Source organism: Sciurus vulgaris (genome assembly GCF_902686455.1).
Source record: "Sciurus vulgaris genome assembly, chromosome: 5".
NCBI classification, from domain to species: domain Eukaryota; kingdom Metazoa; phylum Chordata; class Mammalia; order Rodentia; family Sciuridae; genus Sciurus; species Sciurus vulgaris.
The window spans coordinates 75,904,468-75,925,951 of NC_136465.1; the positions used below are offsets into that span (position 1 = coordinate 75,904,468).

At 37.6% G+C, this 21,484-nt stretch overlaps 1 protein-coding gene across 1 annotated transcript in view; it reads right to left on the bottom strand.

The window, feature by feature from the left end:
- LOC306662213 (vomeronasal type-2 receptor 26-like) overlaps positions 1-18,432 on the bottom strand; it is a gene marked incomplete at both ends in the record, with an annotated part of 65,960 nt that extends 47,528 nt beyond the window's left edge. The window contains 3 exon segments of the mRNA XM_079141751.1: positions 2,770-3,067; positions 17,908-18,068; positions 18,415-18,432. Coding sequence (XP_078997877.1) covers positions 2,770-3,067; positions 17,908-18,068; positions 18,415-18,432 — 477 coding nt within the window.
- Positions 18,433-21,484: the final 3,052 nt, after the last annotated feature.

Here is a 21,484-nt window from a genome sequence, read left to right on the forward strand (position 1 = left end):
CTGGTATTTATTCAAATTATCCAAAAGAACTAAAATCAGGATACAAGAGTGATACAGGCACATCAATAATTATAGCAGCACACTTTACAATAGCCAAGTTATGCAACCAGCCCAGATCCCATCAATAGATGAATGCATAAAGAGAATGTGGTTTATATATACATGATGGAGTTTTCCCCAGCCATAAAGAATAAAATTATGGTATTTGCCAGTATATAGATGGAACTTAAGAAATAAGCCAGACTCAGAAAGTCAAGGGTTACATGTCTCTGACATGCCCAAGCTAGAGCAAAATAAGGGGGGAAACGTATAGGAGTTCAACATCATGAAAACTGAAGGAAAATGGAGTTGAGGAAAAAGGTTGAGGGATTGGGAAGGGATGGGAAAGGTGAGGAATAACAGAATGAGGTTGACCAAATCATGCTATATACCTGTGTGAATGTAACATGGTGAACTTCACTTCTTATTTTTAAGTGCCAATTTATAAAAATAAATAAATAAATGGGGAAAGGCCAGTGAAGTAGAAAGTGGAGGTAGAAGCTGAAGGAGAAGGTACTAGGAACTGAAATGAAACAAATTATATTCCTTGCATATGTGATTGCCAACACAGACCACACTATTATGTATAACTATAATGCACCAATACAAAACATTAAAAAAAAAAAAACCTCCCCATGGTGGGCTATGAACTTTCTAGATTACCAAAGCAACAAAATTTTAACACTAGATTTTTTTCTAGAATCAAATTAATTGAGAAAAGGAATACATTAAGCATTTTAAAATTCACTAGAGAAAGAATTCTGCATTTCCCTAGGAACCCTATACTTTACTGTTATATCTGTATACACAGCCCACTATGCCAAAATGAAGGAGAAAAGTCTAATTATTTTCCTATCACTTCATATAAAATCTCTCTTTATCCAACACAGTCTAGTCCCCTGCCCCATGTCATTACTCATATACATAAAAAACTCTGCAACTGAATTGTCTAGACTGCTATTCCTGTATGTCGCTTGACTTATCTCTCAAACCTACTCTATGGGGTATCCCCACCACTCTTCATCCTTTAAAAACCAAGACATTAATTATCTAATCTTCTAAATCAAATGGTCAAGTAACAGAACTCATTTTATTGAATCTGCTATTGATGTAAAACAGTAGATCATAATCCTTTCCTTGAAACATCTTCATGAACTAATTTCCAGAATGATCTTTCTATGATTAATTTGCAGGATATGAAACATTATCAGTCTACCTTACTGAATCTTCCACATCTCTCCAAACTCATAACATCAGAAGACTCCATGACTCAGATTGAGACATTTTCCATTTTTCCACACACATTCCCTAAATTAATATGTCTAGCACAGAATTTTACCCAAACTATAGGTTCATATATTCCACTACTGACAAGGCATCTAAACTTGAATGTTTAGCAGAGATCTCACACATCACTTCCAAAACCATGATGTGCTGAGCATGGTGGCTCATGCCTGTAATCCCAGAAATCTGGGAGGCTGAGGCAGGAGAATTGCAAGTTCAAAGCCTGCCTCAGCAATTAAGCAAAGCCTTGGGCAATTTAGTGAGACACTGTCTCAAAATAAAAACTAAAAGGAGCCGAGGATGTAACTCAGTGGAAAAACGGTTTCTGGGTTTAATCCCAGGTATGAAAAAATAAAAAAAAAAAAACATGATCTTTGGACATACATGCATATTAAATGCTTGTCACAGAGCTGGATGTGTGAATGAATGCTTTAAACATTAAAGAGGGAGAGAGAAAGAGATAAGGAAAAAAGAAATTATGAAAGCATAAAATGAAGTTGAACATCTGTTTTTGTGAAGAAAGCAGGAAATATAAGAAAAAAATCAGCATTTGGTAAAATAAACCAAAATATTGTTATCCTATTTTTGTTTTGTTGAAGCTTGATGATGGGTAGATAAGTCTTATTAAACTAGTCTCTAGTTTCAGTTTTGTTTAAAAATTCCCCCCAAAATATTAGTGAACAAGTTTTAACATTTATTTTTAGAATGTGTATTTGAAATTTATATAAAATAGCTTATTTTCTTCTATAATTTGAAATATTGCATTTATTTATAGGGAAAGGGCAAGAAGGAAGACTTTTTTAACCAATAAGAAAACAATAAAATCACCACCCTACCATTACATAACCAAAATATAAGATTAAGAATACATAAAAAATAAGTTAACTCTTAAACACAAGTAAATAAAAATTAAAACAAAAAATCTTTAATTGCTTCTTATATTTGACAAAGACTTTTAAAATTACTCCAGCAATGTTAAGAAGAAAGTAAACTGAATCTCAAGTAATATTTGTGACAAACTAATATCTATAGATAGCAATTTTTAATTTTACCATAAGCTTTATAAGAATTAATACATTTGACACCAAAATGCTACTACTAGAAAAAATTAAATTGAAACTAATTAATAAAATAATTTGTAAAACAAGGACATAAATTAAAAAACTGTAGAATAAAGGAAAATTGAAAACAACCCAATGTTGCCTATAATAGAGACTACATAACTTTTGTATAAATTTTATCTTGCAACCAAAATTGATATTGCAGATAAGTAATTGAACATAAATGAAAAACATTCATAGTACTGCATATTACAAATGAGTAAAAAGCAGCCTATGAATAGAATTGTTCCATAATTCTGTAGAAAAAAAATGTAAATTAAATTTTGACTTGTATTACTTACTGTATTACTATGTTAAATATCAAAAACACAGATTCTTCATTTACCTGGGGGACATTGTAGAGACTTAGCGCCTGAGAACTCTGAGCTGTTATTCCTGTTGCAACGCCTCCTACCACAGCCACCAGCTTGTTTCTCTTCTCAGACGTACAGTCATAATTAGGAACTGGAGGACTCTTTCCTGAAAGCAGAGACATGGAACTCTCCACAGCCTTCATCTCAATAAAGTCAACATTGAAGAGGTGGAATCCCAGAGACATATTGAACAACATATTCTGATCCTTGTTGATTTTCTCTATAGCAAAAACCATGGCCAGCAGGTGCTGATAATGCTTAGTAAGATCCCTAAAAGGCAAAGGTACAAAAATACTCTTTTAGATTTTTCTTCCTAAAGAGGTAAGTCAAAAAAACACATGGCACCATAAGAAATAAATAACACATTCAATGATGAAAAGGTTCAGAAATTGGGTGCCTAAAAAAAATATCACACTGACAGTCTGGTGATTTACTGTCAAATTTATAGTTTTGGCTTTTTTTTTTTTTATCGTAAACAAATGGAATACATGTTGATTCTCTGTTTGTACATGGCGTAAAGGCATACCATTTGTGTAATCATAAATTTACATAGAGTAATGTTGTTTGATTCATTCTGTTATTTTTTCCCTTCCCCCCACCCCTCCCACCCCTCTTTACCCTCTATACAGTACTTCCTTCCTCCATACTTGCCCCCCTCCCTAACCCTAACTCTAACCCTAACACTAACCCTTCCCTCCCCCCCATTATGTGTCATCCTCCACTTATTAGCGATATCATTCGTCCTTTGGCTTTTTGAGATTGGCTTATCTCACTTAGCATGATATTCTCCAATTTCATCCATTTGCCTGCAAATGCCATAATTTTATCATTCTTTATGGCTGAGTAATATTCCATTGTATATATATACCACAGCTTCTTTATTCACTCATCAATTGAAGGGCATCTAGGTTGGTTCCACAGTCTGGCTATTGTGAATTGAGAAGCTATGAACATTGATGTGGCTGTATCTCTGTAGTATGCTCATTTTAAGTCCTTTGGGTATAGGCCAAGGAGTGGGATAGCTGGGTCAAATGGAGGGTCCATTCCAAGTTTTCTAAGGAATCTCCACACTGCTTTCCAGAGTGGCTACACTAATTTGCAGCCCCCACCAGCAATGTATGAGTGTACGTTTCTCCCCACATCCTCGCCAACACCTGCTGTTGCTCGTATTCTTGATAATCGCCACTCTAATTGGGGTGAGATGGAATCTTAGGGTGGTTTTGATTTGCATTTCTCTTATTACTAGAGATGTTGAACATTTTTCCATATGTTTGTTGATTGCTTGTAGATCTTCTTCTGTGAAGTGTCTATTCATTTCCTTAGCCCATTTGTCAACTGGATTATTTGAATTCTTGGAGTAGAGTTTCTTGAGTTCTTTATAGATTCTGGAGATTAGTGCTCTATCTGAAGTATGATTGGCAAAGATATTCTCCCACTCTGTAGGCTCTTTCTTCGCATTGCTGATAGTTTCCTTTGCTGAGAGAAAGCTTTTTAGTTTGAATCTATCCCAGTGGTTGATTCTAGCTTTTATTTCTTGTGCTATGGGAGTCCTGTTAAGGAAGTCTGATCCTAGACCAACAAGGTGAAGATTTGGACCTACTTTTTCTTCTATAATCTGCAGGGTGTCTGGTCTGATTCCGAGGTCCTTAATCCATTTTGAGTTTAGTTTTGTGCATGGTGACAGATATGGGTTTAGTTTCATTCTGTTGCATATGGATTTCCAATTCTCCCAGCACCATTTGTTGAAGAGGCTATCTTTTCTCCATTGCATATTTTTGGCCCCTTTGTCTAGTATGAGAAAATTGTATTTATTTGTGTTTGTGTCCGTGTCCCCTATTCTGTACCATTGATCTACCTTTCTATTTTGGTACCAATACCATGCCATTTTTGTTACTATTGCTTTGTAGTAGAGTTGAAGATCTGGTATTGCAATACCCCCTGTTTCACTCTTCCTGCTAAGGATTGCTTTAGCTATTCTGGGTTTCTTATTCTTCCAGATGAATTTCATAATTGCTTGCTCTATTTCTGTAAGGTACGTCATTGGGATTTTAATTGGAATTGCATTGAATTTGTATAGCGCTTTAGGTAGTATGGCCATTTTGACAATATTAATTCTTCCTATCCAAGAACATGGAAGCTCTTTCCATCTTCTAAAGTGTCCTTTAATTTCTTTCTTTAGTGTTGTATAGTTCTCATTGTAGAGGTCTTTCACCTCTTTTGTGAGATTGATTCCCAAGTATTTTATTTTTTTCGAAGCTATTGTGAATGGGGTAGTTTTCCTAATTTCTCTTTCTGAAGAATCATCACTTATGTATAACAATGCGTTGGATTTATGGGCATTGATCTTGTAACCTGCTACTTTACTGAATTCACTTATGAGTTCTAAGAGTTTTCTAGTGGAATTTCCAGGTTCCTCTAAATATATAATCATGTCATCAGCGAACAGGGATAGTTTGAGTTCTTCTTTCCCAATTCGTATCCCTTTAATCTCTTTGGTTTGTCTAATTGCTCTGGCCAGAGTCTCAAGAACGATGTTGAATAGAAGTGGTGAAAGAGGGCATCCCTGCCTTGTTCCAGTTTTTAGGGGGAATGCTTTCAGTTTTTCACCATTTAGAATGATATTAGCCATGGGCTTAGCATAAATGGCCTTTACAATGTTAAGGAATGTTCCCACTATCCCTATTTTTTCTAGTGTTTTGAGCATGAAGGGGTGCTGTATTTTATCAAATGCTTTTTCTGCATCTATTGAAATAATCATGTGATTCTTGACTTTAAGTCTATTAATATGGTGAATTACGTTTATTGATTTCCTGATGTTGAACCAACCTTGCATCCCTGGGATGAAACCCACTTGATCATGGTGCACTATCTTTTTAATATGTTTTTGTATGCGATTTGCTAAAATTTTGTTGAGAATTTTTGAGTCGATGTTCATTAAGGATATTGGTCTGAAATTTTCTTTCCTTGATGAGTCTCTGTCTGGTTTACGTTTCAATGTGATATTGGCTTCATAGAATGAGTTTGGGAGGGTTCCCTCCTCTTCTATTTTATGGAATACTTTGAGAAGTATTGGAATGAGCTCTTCTTTAAAGGTTTTGTAGAACTCGGCTGGGAACCCATCTGGTCCCGGACTTTTGTTTGTTGGTAGACTTTTGATGACTTCTTCTATTTCAGTACTTGAAATTGGTCTATTTAAATTGTTTATGTCCTCCTCGTTCAGTTTAGGCAATTCATATGTCTCTAGAAACCTGTTGATGTCTTCAAAATTTTCTATTTTGTTGGAGTATAGATTTTCAAAATAGCTTCTAATTATGTTTTGTATTTCAATCCTGTCTGTTGTGATATTTCCTTGTTCATTCCAAATTTTAGTGATTTGAGTTTTCTCTCGTCTTCTCTTTGTTAGTGTGGCTAAAGGTTTATCAATTTTGTTTATTTTTTTGAAGAACCAACTATTTATTTTGTCAATTTTTTGTATTGTTTCTTTTGTTTCAATTTCATTGATTTCAGCTCTGAGTTTAACTATTTCTTCTACTACTTTTGGTGCTGTTCTGTTCTTCTTTTTCTAGGGCTTTGAGCTGTAGTGTTAGGTCGTTTATTTGTTGAGTTTTACTTCTTTTATTAAATGCGCTCCATGAAATAAATTTCCCTCTAAGTACTGCTTTCATAGTGTCCCAGAGATTTTGATGATGTTTCTTTGTTCTCATTTACCTCTAAGAATTTTTTAATTTCCTTCCTAATATCTTCTGTTATCCATTCATTATATAATAGCATATTGTTTAATCTCCAGATGTTGGAATAGTTTCTGTGTTTTACTCTTTCATTTATTTCTAACTTAATCCATTATGATCTGATAGAATACATGGTAGTGTCTCTATCTTCTTGTATTTGCTAACATTAGCTTTGTGGCATAATATATGGTCTATTTTAGAGAAGGATCCATGTGCTGCTGAGAAGAAAGTGTATTCGCTCTTGGTTGGATGGTATATTCTATAAATGTCCGTTAAGTCTAAATTATTGATTGTGTTATTGAGATCTATGGTTTCTTTGTTCAATTTTTGTCTGGAAGATCTGTCCAGTGGTGAGAGAGGCGTGTTAAAATCACCTAGTATTATTGTGTTATGGTCTATTTGATTTCTGAAATTGAGAAGGATTTGTTTGACATACATGGATGAGCCACTGTTTGGGGCATAGATGTTTATGATTGTTATATCTTGCTGATTTATGCTTCCCTTAAGCAGTATGAAATGACCTTCTTTATCCCTTCTGACTAACTTTGGCTTGAAGTGCACATTATCTGAAATGAGGATGGATACTCCAGCTTTTTTGCTGAGTCCATGTGCATGGTATGTTTTTCCCCATCCTTTCACCTTTAGTCTATGGGAATCTCTTTCTATGAGGTGAGTCTCTTGCAGGCAACATATTGTTGGATCTTTTTTTTAATCCAATCTGCCATTCTATGTCTTTTGATTGATGAGTTCAGGCCATTAATTTTCAGGGTTATTATTGAAATATGATTTGTATTCACAGTCATTTGGTTCTTTTTTAAAATTTTATTTATTTATTTATTTTGACACAACTTGGATCCTCCTTTATTTGACAATTCCTTTAGGATAATTCCTCCCTTTGCTGATTTGCTTCTTTGTTTTTCATCTCTTCCTCATGGAATATTTTGCTGAGAATGTTCTGTAATGCTGGCTTTCTTTTTATAAATTCTTTTAGCTTTTGTTTATCATGGAAGGATTTTATTTCATCGTCAAATTTGAAGGTAAGTTTTGCTGGGTATAAGATTCTTGGTTGGCATCCATTTTCTTTCAGGGCTTGAAAAATGTTGATCCAGGCCCTTCTAGCTTTTAGGGTCTGGATTGAAAAATCTGCTGATATCCGTATTGGTTTCCCCCTGAATGTAATTTGGTTCTTTTCTCTCACAGCCTTTAAAATTCTGTCTTTATTTTGTATGTTAGGTATTTTCATTATAATGTGCCTTGGTGTGGGTCTGTTGTAATTTTGTGTATTTGGAGTCCTATAAGCCTCTTGAACTTGATTTTCCATTTCATTCTTCAGATTTGGAAAATTTTCTGATATTATTTCATTGAATAGGTTGTTCATTCCTTTGGCTTGTTTCTCTAGGCCTTCCTCAATCCCAATAATTCTTAAATTTGGCCTTTTCATGATATCCCATAGTTCTTGTAGATTCTGTTCATGATCTCTTACCATCTTCTCTGTTTGTTCAACTTTGTTTTCAAGGTTAAATATTTTGTCTTCAATGTCTGAGGTTCTGTCTTCCAGGTGTTCTATCCTATTGGATATGCTTTCTATGGAGTTCTTAATTTGGTTTATTGTTTCCTTCATGTCAAGGATTTCTGTTTGGTTTTTTTTCAATATCTCTAACTCTTTATTTTTTTTTTTTTTTTTTTTGTGTAATGCTACAGAGAGTTTAATAGTAATAAATTATTCTTTGAACACATTAACATTAGTACAAACAAAAACACCCATAAATGCAGGCATGGTGGTGCATGTCTGTAATCCAAAGCATTTGAAAGGCTGAGATGGGAGGATTGCAAATTAGAAACCAGCCTGCGCAATTTAGTGAGAACCCGTCTCATAAAAAACAAAAAACAAAAACACTCATAAAACAAGTAATGACATGTTTAACTTTTCAAAAAACAAAGTCAAAGTTTGTCTCCCCAGAAAGATGATGTATTTGTACTTTAAGTTAGGGGTACAGACATGGGGTTGGCAGGGTGGAGTAGAATAATTAAGTGAAGATAATGATATAGGTTTAGGATTTTAAAAGTTAAAAGCATAAAAATTTTGTGAAAATGAAATAACAGTGAATTCTAAAGCTAAAAATTATAAATACCTGTTAAAAGCATTTTTAAATTAATTCAACTACTAACTGAAAATATTTGTCTAAAAGCAAACTCTTGGAAATTCCTCCTTCAGTGGGGCCTCAATCAGGGTTTCCCATTCTTGAATAAAATTTATTAATTTGAAAGAGGAAACAATCATATGAGTTTGTGTTTGCAAAACCGAGGGATCTAAGTTTGAGAAATGTTGCATTAAAAATGAAATATTTTCACTTTGGTAATTTATTATCACACAAAACATAAAAATAAATGCAAAGGCCAGTACTGAAACTGAGCAGAATTCAGTTGTAAAAAGTTACCTAAGTGAGCCAAATTATGCTAACATGAAAATTTAAAATTATTCAAGTAGGGTCACCAAGTTAAAGTTCTTTTAGAACTAGAGCAATCCCTGGAAATTCACCTACATGTTTCAGTCTGAGTAATATTCACTTTTTGGAAAGCTGTTTATTAAAGTAACATCAATAAATGAATGCTGTTCTTAACTTGGGGTCTACAAACCAACTGAAGAAATTCTTAGAATTCAGGAAATCTGTGAGCTTGCATGACAAAAAGGTTATATCTTTAATACCCTCTAGCAAAAATGTAGCAATCATATCAACAGTTCCTGTGTCTTTGTCACCAACAGGAATCATACAAACTATCTTAAACATTACAATTGTTGTAATATCTTAAAAATATCTCTCATGCCTACTATTTCTTCAAAACTGCTATAATCATCAAATCCACAGTTAGATCTTATTAGAGAGTTAAAAAGAAGTAGAACATGACTACTATAACTCAAATATACTCAATATTTTAATAGATTTTTTATGTAAATGGTTTCCTTTGTAATTATATACTTATTAATTTAAAAATATTTTTCTTGTTGTTATTGTTGTTTTGAGGTGTTGTCTCACTATGATATCCAGGCTAGCCGGATTCTCTTATATCAGCCTCCCAGAAATGGGATTACAGACATGCACCACCACACCTAGCTACAAGGTTTTTTTTTTTTTTTTTTTTTTTTTTTTTATTGTAAACAAATGGGATACATGTTGTTTCTCTGTTTGTACATGGCGTAAAGGCATACCATTTGTGTAATCATAAATTTACATAGAGTAATGTTGTTTGATTCATTCTGTTATTTTTTCCCTTCCCCCCACCCCTCCCACCCCTCTTTACCCTCTATACAGTACTTCCTTCCTCCATACTTGCCCCCCTCCCTAACCCTAACTCTAACCCTTCCCTCCCCCCCATTATGTGTCAACCTCCACTTATTAGCGATATCATTCGTCCTTTGGCTTTTTGAGATTGGCTTATCTCACTTAGCATGATATTCTCCAATTTCATCCATTTGCCTGCAAATGTCATAATTTTATCATTCTTTATGGCTGAGTAATATTCCATAGTATATATATACCACAGTTTCTTTATCCACTCATCAATTGAAGGGCATCTAGGTTGGTTCCACAGTCTGGCTATTGTGAATTGAGCAGCTATGAACATTGATGTGGCTGTATTTCTGTAGTATGCTCATTTTAAGTCCTTTGGGTATAGGCCAAGGAGTGGGATAGCTGGGTCAAATGGTGGTTCCATTCCAAGTTTTCTAAGGAATCTCCACACTGCTTTCCATAGCGGCTGCACTAATTTGCAGCCAAACCAGCAGTGTATGAGTGTACCTTTCTCCCCACATCCTCGCCAACACCTGTTGTTGCTCGTATTCTTGATAATCGCCATTCTAATTGGGGTGAGATGGAACCTTAGGGTGGTTTTGATTTGCATTTCTCTTATTACTAGAGATGTTCAACATTTTTCCATATGTTTGTTGATTGCTTGTAGATCTTCTTCTGTGAAGTGTCTATTCATTTCCTTAGCCCATTTGTCGACTGGATTGTTTGAATTCTTGGAGTAGAGTTTCTTGAGTTCTTTATAGATTCTGGAGATTAGTGCTCTATCTGAAGTATGATTGGCAAAGATATTCTCCCACTCTGTAGGCTCTTTCTTCGCATTGCTGATAGTTTCCTTTGCTGAGAGAAAGCTGTTTAGTTTGAATCTATCCCAGTGGTTGATTCTAGCTTTTATTTCTTGTGCTATGGGAGTCCTGTTAAGGAAGTCTGGTCCTAGACCAACAAGATGAAGATTTGGACCTACTTTTTCTTCTATAATCTGCAGGGTCTCTGGTCTGATTCCGAGGTCCTTAATCCATTTTGAGTTTAGTTTCGTGCATGGTGAGAGATATGGGTTTAGTTTCATTCTGTTGCATATGGATTTCCAATTCTCCCAGCACCATTTGTTGAAGAGGCTATCTTTTCTCCATTGCATATTTTTGGCCCCTTTGTCTAGTATGAGAAAATTGTATTTATTTGTGTTTGTGTCCGTGTCCTCTATTCTGTACCATTGATCTACCTTTCTATTTTGGTACCAATACCATGCCGTTTTTGTTACTATTGCTTTGTAGTAGAGTTGAAGATCTGGTATTGCAATACCCCCTGTTTCACTCTTCCTGCTAAGGATTGCATTAGCTATTCTGGGTTTCTTATTCTTCCAGATGAATTTCATAATTGCCTGCTCTATTTCTGTAAGGTACGTCATTGGGATTTTAATTGGAATTGCATTGAATTTGTATAGCACTTTAGGTAGTATGGCCATTTTGACAATATTAATTCTTCCTATCCAAGAACATGGAAGATCTTTCCATCTTCTAAGGTGTTCTTTAATTTCTTTCTTTAGTGTTGTATAGTTCTCATTGTAGAGGTCTTTCACCTCTTTTGTGAGATTGATTCCCAAGTATTTTATTTTTTTCGAGGCTATTGTGAATGGGGTAGTTTTCCTAATTTCTCTTTCTGAAGATTCATCACTTATGTATAAAAATGCGTTGGATTTATGGGCATTGATCTTGTAACCTGCTACTTTACTGAAATCATTTATGAGTTCTAAGAGTTTTCTGGTGGAATTTCCAGGTTCCTCTAAATATATAATCAGTGAACAGGGATAGTTTGAGTTCTTCTTTTCCAATTCGTATCCCTTTAATTTCTTTGGTTTGTCTAATTGCTCTGGCCAGAGTCTCAAGAACGATGTTGAATAGAAGTGGTGAAAGAGGGCATCCCTGCCTTGTTCCAGTTTTTAGGGGGAATGCTTTCAGTTTTTCACCATTTAGAATGATATTAGCCATGGGCTTAGCATAAATGGCCTTTACAATATTAAGGAATGTTCCCACTATCCCTATTTTTTCTAGTGTTTTGAGCATGAAGGGGTGCTGTATTTTATCAAATGCTTTTTCTGCATCTATTGAAATAATCATGTGATTCTTGACTTTAAGTCTATTAATATGGTGAATTACGTTTATTGATTTCCTGATGTTGAACCAACCTTGCATCCCTGGGATGAAACCCACTTGATCATGGTGCACTATCTTTTTAATATGTTTTTGTATGCGATTTGCTAAAATTTTGTTGAGAATTTTTGCGTCGATGTTCATTAAGGATATTGGTCTGAAATTTTCTTTCCTTGATGAGTCTCTGTCTGGTTTAGGTATCAGTGTGATATTGGCTTCATAGAATGAGTTTGGGAGGGTTCCCTCCTCTTCTATTTTATGGAATACTTTGAGAAGTATTGGAATGAGCTCTTCCTTAAAGGTTTTGTAGAACTCGGCTGAGAACCCATCTGGTCCCGGACTTTTCTTTGTTGGTAGGCTTTTGATGACTTCTTCTATTTCAGTACTTGAAATTGGTCTATTTAAATTGTTTATGTCCTCCTCATTCAGTTTAGGCAATTCATATGTCTCTAGAAACCTGTTGATGTCTTCGAAGTTTTCTATTTTGTTGGAGTATAGATTTTCAAAATAGCTTCTAATTATGTTTTGTATTTCCATCCTGTCTGTAGTGATATTTCCTTGTTCATTCCGAATTTTAGTGATTTGGGTTTTCTCTCGTCTTCTCTTTGTTAGTGTGGCTAAAGGTTTATCAATTTTGTTTATTTTTTCGAAGAACCAACTATTTATTTTGTCAATTTTTTGTATTGTTTCTTTTGTTTCAATTTCATTGATTTCAGCTCTGAGTTTAACAATTTCCTGTCTTCTACTACTTTTGGTGCTGTTCTGTTCTTCTTTTTCTAAGGCTTTGAGCTGTAGTGTTAGGTTGTTTATTTGTTGAGTTTTACTTCTTTTATTAAATGCGCTCCATGAAATAAATTTCCCTCTAAGTACTGCTTTCATAGTGTCCCAGAGGTTTTGATATGATGTTTCTTTGTTCTCATTTACCTCTAAGAATTTTTTAATTTCCTTCCTAATATCTTCTGTTATCCATTCATCATATAATAACATATTGTTTAATCTCCAGATGTTGGAATAGTTTCTGTGTTTTACTCTTTCATTTATTTCTAACTTCAATCCATTATGATCTGATAGAATACATGCTAGTGTCTCTATCTTCTTGTATTTGCTAACATTAGCTTTGTGGCATAATATATGGTCTATTTTAGAGAAGGATCCATGTGCTGCTGAGAAGAAAGTGTATTCACTCTTGGTTGGATGGAATATTCTATAAATGTCCGTTAAGTCTAAATTATTGATTGTGTTGTTGAGATCTATGGTTTCTTTGCTCAATTTTTGTCTGGAAGATCTGTCCAGTGGTGAGAGCGGCGTGTTAAAATCACCTAGTATTATTGTGTTGTGGTCTATTTGGTTTCTGAAATTGAGAAGGATTTGTTTGACATACATAGATGAGCCACTGTTTGGGGCATAGATGTTTATGATTGTTATATCTTGCTGATTTATGCTTCCCTTAAGCAGTATGAAATGACCTTCTTTATCCCTTCTGACTAACTTTGGCTTGAAGTCCACATTATCGGAAATGAGGATGGATACTCCAGCTTTTTTGCTGAGTCCATGTGCATGGTATGTTTTTCCCCATCCTTTCACCTTTAATCTATGGGTATCTTTTTCTATGAGGTGAGTCTCTTGCAGGCAACATATTGTTGGATCTTTCTTTTTAATCCAGTCTGCCAGTCTTTGTCTTTTGATTGATGAATTCAGGCCATTAACGTTCAGGGTTATTATAGAGAAATGATTTGGTTTCCCGGTCATTTGGTTCATTTTTTAAATTTTGTTTATTTATTTGTTTGACACAACTTGTTTCCTCCTTTATTTGACAATTCCTTTAGGATAATTCCTCCCTTTGCTGATTTGCTTCTTTGTTGTTCATCTCTTCCTCATGGAATATTTTGTTGAGAATGTTCTGTAATGCTGGCTTTCTTTTTGTAAATTCTTTTAGCTTTTGTTTATCATGGAAGGATTTTATTTCATCGTCAAATTTGAAGGTAAGTTTTGCTGTGTATAAGATTCTTGGTTGGCATCCATTTTCTTTCAGGGCTTGAAAAATGTTGTTCCAGGACCTTCTAGCTTTTAGGGTCTGGATTGAAAAATCTGCTGATATGCATATTGATTTCCCCCTGAATGTAATTTGGTTCTTTTCTCTCACAGCCTTTAAAATTCTGTCTTTATTTTGTATGTTAGGTATTTTCATTATAATGTGCCTTGGTGTGGGTCTGTTGTAATTTTGTGTATTTGGAGTCCTGTAAGCCTCTTGAACTTGATTTTCCATTTCATTCTTTAGATTTGGGAAATTTTCTGATATTATTTCATTGAATAGGTTGTTCATTCCTTTGGCTTGTTTCTCTAGGCCTTCCTCAATCCCAATAATTCTTAAATTTGGCCTTTTCATGATATCCCATAGTTCTTGTAGATTCTGTTCATGATTTCTTACCATCTTCTCTGTTTGTTCAGCTTTGTTTTCAAGGTTAAATATTTTGTCTTCAATGTCTGAGGTTCTGTCTTCCAGGTGTTCTATCCTATTGGATATGCTTTCTATGGAGTTCTTAATTTGGTTTATTGTTTCCTTCATGTCAAGGATTTCTGTTTGGTTTTTTTTTCAATATCTCTAACTCTTTATTGAAATGATCTTTTGCTTCCTGTATTTGCTCTTTTAACTGTCGATTGGTGCGATCAATCAATGCTTGCATTTGCTCTTTCATCTCATCATTCAATGCTTGCATTTGCTCTTTCATCTCCTCGTTTGCTTCTCTGATCATTTTAATTATGTACATTCTGAACTCCTTTTCTGTCATTTCTTCTGCCATGCTGTCATTGGGTTTTATTGATGTAACATCTAGATTTGTTTGCAGCATTTTCTTTCCTTGTTTTCTCATGTTGTTCAGATATCAGTGGACCGCTGAGATATTGCAGATTTCCTCTGTTGATTTACAATGACCCTGAAGATTTCTATATATATCCCCTCTTAGCCTTCAGTAGGCTGAAGTTTTGGAGGAGGTTGATAATGCGGTGCTCCACAAGGAAGCTGCCTCTGTAGGAGTGGTGGCCTTCAGGTGGGGTATATTCCCTGCTAGTGGGCAGAGGTGCCTCCACTTGTTGACCAATGGTCATCCAAAGGGGACCTAGGCTGTGGGCTGAGGCAAGGCCTGTTTGGGCCTGAGCCTCTGGTTTTACCGTCCTTGTGGGAAACCTCACCCAGCAGGGAAGACTCACCCGGTGGGGAGGTCTCGCTGATCAGTTTCCTCCTAGAGGTTCCCCTCAATTTACAGCTACTGCCTGGGCTGGGCTGCCTTCCTCTGCAAAGTTTCCAGGGGCCCGGCCCTACCTCCTGGGCCTGGGAGCCTCACCCTTCGCAGATGAATCTCCTTAGGCTGCCCCTCCTCAGAGAATTTGCCCATAGGCCTGGAACCTTCGCTCCGCCCTAAGCCTGTCTCTGTGCGGCTCTTCCACCCAGAAGCCTCCTAGATCCTGGGACCCTGTTCTGCACCTAATCGCCTGGCTGCGTGGCCCCTCCTCTGAGCAGCCACCTGTGGCCCCGAACAATCGCTCTGAGTCCCAGAGACCCGCCACAGGCCTCTTCCTCCAGACAGCCGCCCAGTATGCCGGTGCGGTCACTAGGAGTCCAAGAAACTCACTTCGTGCCTCCTCCTCCCACCAACCACCCGTAGCCCGGGGCAATCAATCACTCCGAGTCGAAGTGACCCTCCCCGTTCCTCCTCCTTCTCCAGATAACCCCCCGGGTGTTCAGGAGCAGTCCCTCTGAGTGGCTCTGAATCCACGTGACCCGCTGCACGGGTCCTCTGGGCAACCGCCCGGAGCTCTGGTGTGGTCCCTCAAGACCAAGCGTCCCACCACGCTTTTCCTCCAGGCAGCCCCCCTGTGTTCAGGAGCTGTCACTTTAAGACCAAACAACTCACCACTCGCCTTCTCCTCTGAGCAGCCGCCTGGAGCGCTAATGCAGTCACTGCGAGTCCAAAGGACCCGCCGCGCTCCTTCTCCTCCTTCTCCTACTCCTCCGGGCAGGCCCCGGGGTTCAGAAGTGGTCAGGGTCCAAACAGCTCGTCACGCAGCCCCTTCTCTGGCAACCGCCTGTAGTTCCCGTATAGTCACCCGAATCCAAGCGGCTGCTCCTCTTCCTCCTTGTCCTCAGGGCAGGCCCCGGGGTTCAGAAGCGTCGTTCTGATTCCAAACAGCTCGCCGCGCGGCTTCTCCTCTGACAACCGCCTGCAGCTCTGGCGCAGTCTCTCCGAATCCAAGTGGCCACGCTCCTCTCCTCCTCCTCAGGGCAGGCCCCGGTGTCCTGAGTCCACACAGTTCTCCCCGCCACTCCTCCCCCGGGCAGCCGCCGGAGCCCCAGTGGCTGCTCCGAGTCCCAGCGCTGTGCCGAGCTGCCTCCTCTATGGCGCTCCAGCGGGGGGAGGGGCGTCTCGCCGGCAGTTCTACTTCACAAAGTTTCCTGCGTTCCGGGACCCCCGTCCCATCCGGGATGCCCCCCCAGGGGGTGAGAGTCACCCGGCTACTTTGAGTTGGTCCCAAGCGTCTCAATATCTCCTCTCTTGAATCCTGAGTTCTGGAGCAACACGTAATGCAGCCACCCTCTAGGCCGCCATCTTGAAAAACCTCTCTAACTCTTTATTGAAATGATCTTCTCTTCCTGTATTTGCTCTTTTGTCGATTGGTGCTATCATTCAATGCTTGCATTTGCTCTTTCATCTCATCGTTTGCTTCTCTGATCATTTTAATTTTGTACATTCTGAACTCCTTTTCTGTCATTTCTTCTGCCATGCTGTCATTGGGTTTTATTGATGTAACATCTAGATTTGTTTGCAGCATTCTCTTTCCTTGTTTTCTCATATTGTTCAGGTATCAGTGGACCGCTGAGATATTGCAGATTTCCTCTATTGACTTACAATGTCCCTGAAGATATTTATATATATCCCCCCCTTAGCCTTCAGTAGGCTGAAGTCTCGGAGGAAGTTGATAATGCGGTGCTCCACAAGGAAGCTGCCTCTCTAGGAGTGGTGGCCTTCAGGTGGGGTATAATCCCTGCTAGTGGGCAGAGGTGCCTCCACTTGTTGACCAATGGTCATCCAAAGGGGAACTAGGCTGCGGGCTGAGGCAAGGCCTGTTTGGGCCTGAGTCTCTGATTTTACCGTCCTTGTGGGGAAACCTCACCCGGCAGGGAAGACTCACCCGGTGGGGAGGTCTCGTTGGTCAGTTCCCTCCTAGAGGTTCCCCTCAATTTACAGCTACCGCCTGGGCTGTGCTGCCTTCCTCTGCAAAGTTCCCAGGGGCCCGGCCCTACTTCCTGGGCCTGGGAGCCTCACCCTTCGCAGATGAATCTCCTTAGGCTGCCCTTCCTCAGAGAATCTGCCCTCAGGCCTGGAACCTTCGCTCTGCCCTAAGCCTGTCTCTGTGCGGCTCTTCCACCAAGAAGCCTCCTAGATCCTGGGACCCTGCTCTGCACCTAATCGCCTGGCTATGCGGCCCCTCCTCTGAGCAGCCACCTGTGGCCCCGTACAATCGCTCTGAGTCCCAGAGACCCGCCACACGCCTCTTCCTCCAGACAGCCGCCCAGTATTCCGGTGCGGTCACTAGGAGTCCAAGCAACTCACTGCGTGCCTCCACCTTAGTTTTGGCTTTTTTATGTGTAGCTTGAGGCAAAGCAAGTAAGGTCAGAGATGAAGTAAACGGAATTCAATTTAGAATTTCACATATTCCTCCCTTGGATTATGGAATATATTTCAGAAAAATGTATTTTGCTAAATTATCCATGGCAATACACCAAAGTAATCCCAGAAAACCAATTCAAATGGATGTAAGTAAAAAAAAATTCTTATCCCCATGCCCTACAACTTTAAACAAGGTAAAATAATTCTCAGTTATAGAGTACTTCTTAAACCTTCTTATGTACTGCAGAGAAGTCAAACACTTACACATGAACATGATCTGGTATATAGATTTTATCTCCAAAGCCAAATCTGCTTCTGGTGTAACCATCAGTCACTCTTAGGGAAAAGAGTCCACCAATAATGAAATCGCCATCTTGATAGTAGCCAGAAGTGGGTACATTTAATGAAAGAATAGAATTTTTTTCCTGGAGTACAAAGAGGAGAACAACCATCAGAGAATAAACAACAGGGGATTTCATATTAACATTGATAAACGTTAATATAATTTGAAACCTCAGAAATAACACTCTGTTGAGAATCCTGTCAAGAACTAATCAATGCTAAGAGTGCTTGAACAGTGCTCAAAACATACACCTCTGCAATCAGTGTAGGGCAAGATTGTAAAGGATTTGTTTTGACCTGATGCTAATATGCTGATAATATGTAAGCACCCGTTGTTTTGTACGAGTATTTCCAACTTGCACTTTTCTGGCCTACAACTCATGTCCCATTTGTAGTTATTATATATCTCCAAGGGGTCAAAAATCTAACTTCGCACCTGGTGTCCATATTCTCATCAGAAAAAACATTTAATTAAAAACAAGTTTTAAATAACAGAAAACTCCTAGCAATTTTATATTCTCAATGAATTCAGAGTATCTAGAGAGGCCAAGATAAGTACAATAGACTTTATGTTGAAATTATGTTGTCATGAATCAAGAAGCTTCATTCAAATAATGCTTTCATTATGCTCAAACATTTAACAAGGTAGGAGAGATCAGAGGAAGAAGGGTATATAAGGTACAGTCGAGTATGGATGCTTCATTGGACTCCTGTAAAACTTGGACACCTGCATAACTTTGGACAAAAAAGAAATTATCCAGTGTATATCTCTGCAAAAATAAGTCAAATCATTTTCATTAGATAAAAACATTTCTGATCATTTCAAAGTCACTTATTTAATGATATATATATGTCTAACGTGTTCAATTGTATATACTTATGGGGTATGACAGGTTTTTGTTTGTTTGTTTGTTTGTTTGTGGTACTAGAGATAATTCAAGGGCCCTCTACCACCAAGCTACATCCATAGACCTTTTCATTACTTTATTTTGAGAGAGGGTCTTGCTTAATTGCCCAGGCTGGTCTTGAACTTACAAAATTCCTCCCTCAGTTTCCCAAGATGCTGATTTACAGGTATCCACCACTGTGCCCAGTTTAGGCTATTTTGAAATATGTATGAATCATGAAACAATTAACTTCTCAGTTTCCATATAGTCTTTTCTCAAGCAGCAAAATTATTTCAAATTGATTTACTTCATGGAGAAGAAATCAAGGGATTGCTTACAGATAAGAACTATCTATTATGTTTATAATCTGTTTATAGCCTTTGATCTTGTGTTCATAACTACAAACTAAAATGTACATGAGATATGACATTTATCTTTTTCCAATCAAATTTATCTACTATCAAGTCCTATCCAACCCATTTCATTTACTATCAAAAGGAGGGTAATAGCCTCTCTAGAATTACACACACATTTCATTGCTTGGAAAATAAGAAAAGCCCACCTTATCCTTAGTTCATCTTGGCTTCTTCTGTTCACCATCTCATTCCAGTGATGGCTGTCCTCTGAAGGTTGACTCTGCTGATTTTGAGCCAAGTTTGAGTGAAGGCATCTGTGGATGCTGACATTCTCAGTACCAAAAGTCCAGCTTTTCCAAGTATTCCCAGGAGTACATTGATAATGTATTCACAAGTTATGACACATACAACACTTTATCAGCATGTAGAAAGACTGTATACCAAGTTATGTGTATCCATATTCTCAAAAATTCTCAGAAACTTGATATCTTCTGGCTCATGAAATACATGTAGTCATGTGTGTAATTTTAGTGGACAAAATTACAATATGAAATTATTAACTTACTAGGCATTATTGAAATAGTTTCTGAATTGCTTTATTATATCCAATGGTCCTTATAATACTGCAAACATATACCTCTAATTCTGTTGCTAGATCATCTTTCTGATTCTAGCATTAACTCACAATAACTATTGAGAGCACTTGGTAGTAATATAAATACAAATTTGCTTTGCAAATTCTCTTAGAGAATGTTCACTAATCACATAGGAAACTTAAAACAACTATGATTAATATGCTAGGGAACCTAATGGTTAGGCAGCATGAAGGAACAGATGGACAATGAAAGTAGAAAGAGACTTTGTAATAAAGAACCCAAAAATGCTAGAGATAAAAATCACTGTTAGAAGAGTGCATAATGCCTTTGATGGGTTTACTAGTAGCCTTCACATGGTAGAGGAAAGAAATCCTGAGCTTACAGATATCTCAATATAAAACTTCAAAACTGAAAAGCAAACAGAAAAAAAGGAAAAAAGTAGAATATTTCTAAGCTGTGAGACAACTACAAGGGTTGTAGTTGAATGACTGTTATAGGATTACCAGAAAGAGAATAAATACTTGAAACAATAATGACTGAGAAAATTCCCCCAGAAATCTTTAGCTGTATGACAGTTTCTCTAAGACATTTCTCACTGACTACAAAAGCCAGGGATTTTGCTGTTTAACCATTTCATGGTCACCTCTCTGTACTTTAGGGGTACTGACACATGAAAGAACATGACTAAAATACTAAATCCCTCAGCTGTCTTTGTCATCTTCAGTCGGGGTCTGTTAGGTCAAGGAAGGCTTAGTAAGTATGCTGTGTCCTTATGAAAGATCATCAGGAAATCAGAGTCTTGTGGTGAGTCAGGGCTAGGTTGGGGTTAAAACGCAGCTTATCATTACTTATGTGCTTTCCTTGAGTGCTGAAGTCGTTTATGGTGACCTTATCACAGGTCACATTCCATCCACAACTCCTCCTGAAGGCTGGTGATTGAGCAACAAGCTTTTTTTTTTTTTTTTTTTGGCATAATAAATGTATTATTTTTTATTGTAAACAAATGGGATACATGTTGTTTCTCTGTTTGTACATGGAGTAAAGGCATACCATTTGTGTAATCATAAATTTCTGCACAGAGAAGTCAAAGTCAGAGATAAATTCATTCATTCATCTCCTTATTCATTTATTTCTGTCATAAAAACATTTAGGAAGCTCCTACTTTTGGCCAATAACTCAGCAGAACTCTAGGAAAACACAGACAAATACAATGTGGCCTATAGTTTTTGACCTTGGACAATTCCCCAGCACTCTTCTGATAACAAAAAGCCTTCTACAGTTAGTCAGTCTCACCTACAGAGAGGCTAAATTCAAATCTGCATATTAAATGGTGAGACCTGTAGCCTCTTTTCCTGTGGATTGCTCATGACTCCTTCCCACATCCACTTCCACAGCTAGTCTAGGAGAATAGCCAAGAATAAATCCTAACATTCCTAACACAAATATATAACACTAAAGTAATATCCATCAGTCACTCTTAAATAGCCAATGATCGCCGGAGTTAGAGGAAAACCTCCAACAAGAATGAAACACTGGGCTGGGGAGATAGCTCTGTTGGTAAAGTGCTTGCCTTGCAAGCACAGGGCCCTGGGTTTGATTCCCTGCACGGCACAAAAAAAAAAAAAAAAAAAAAAAGAATGAAATGTTAGCTTCCACATAC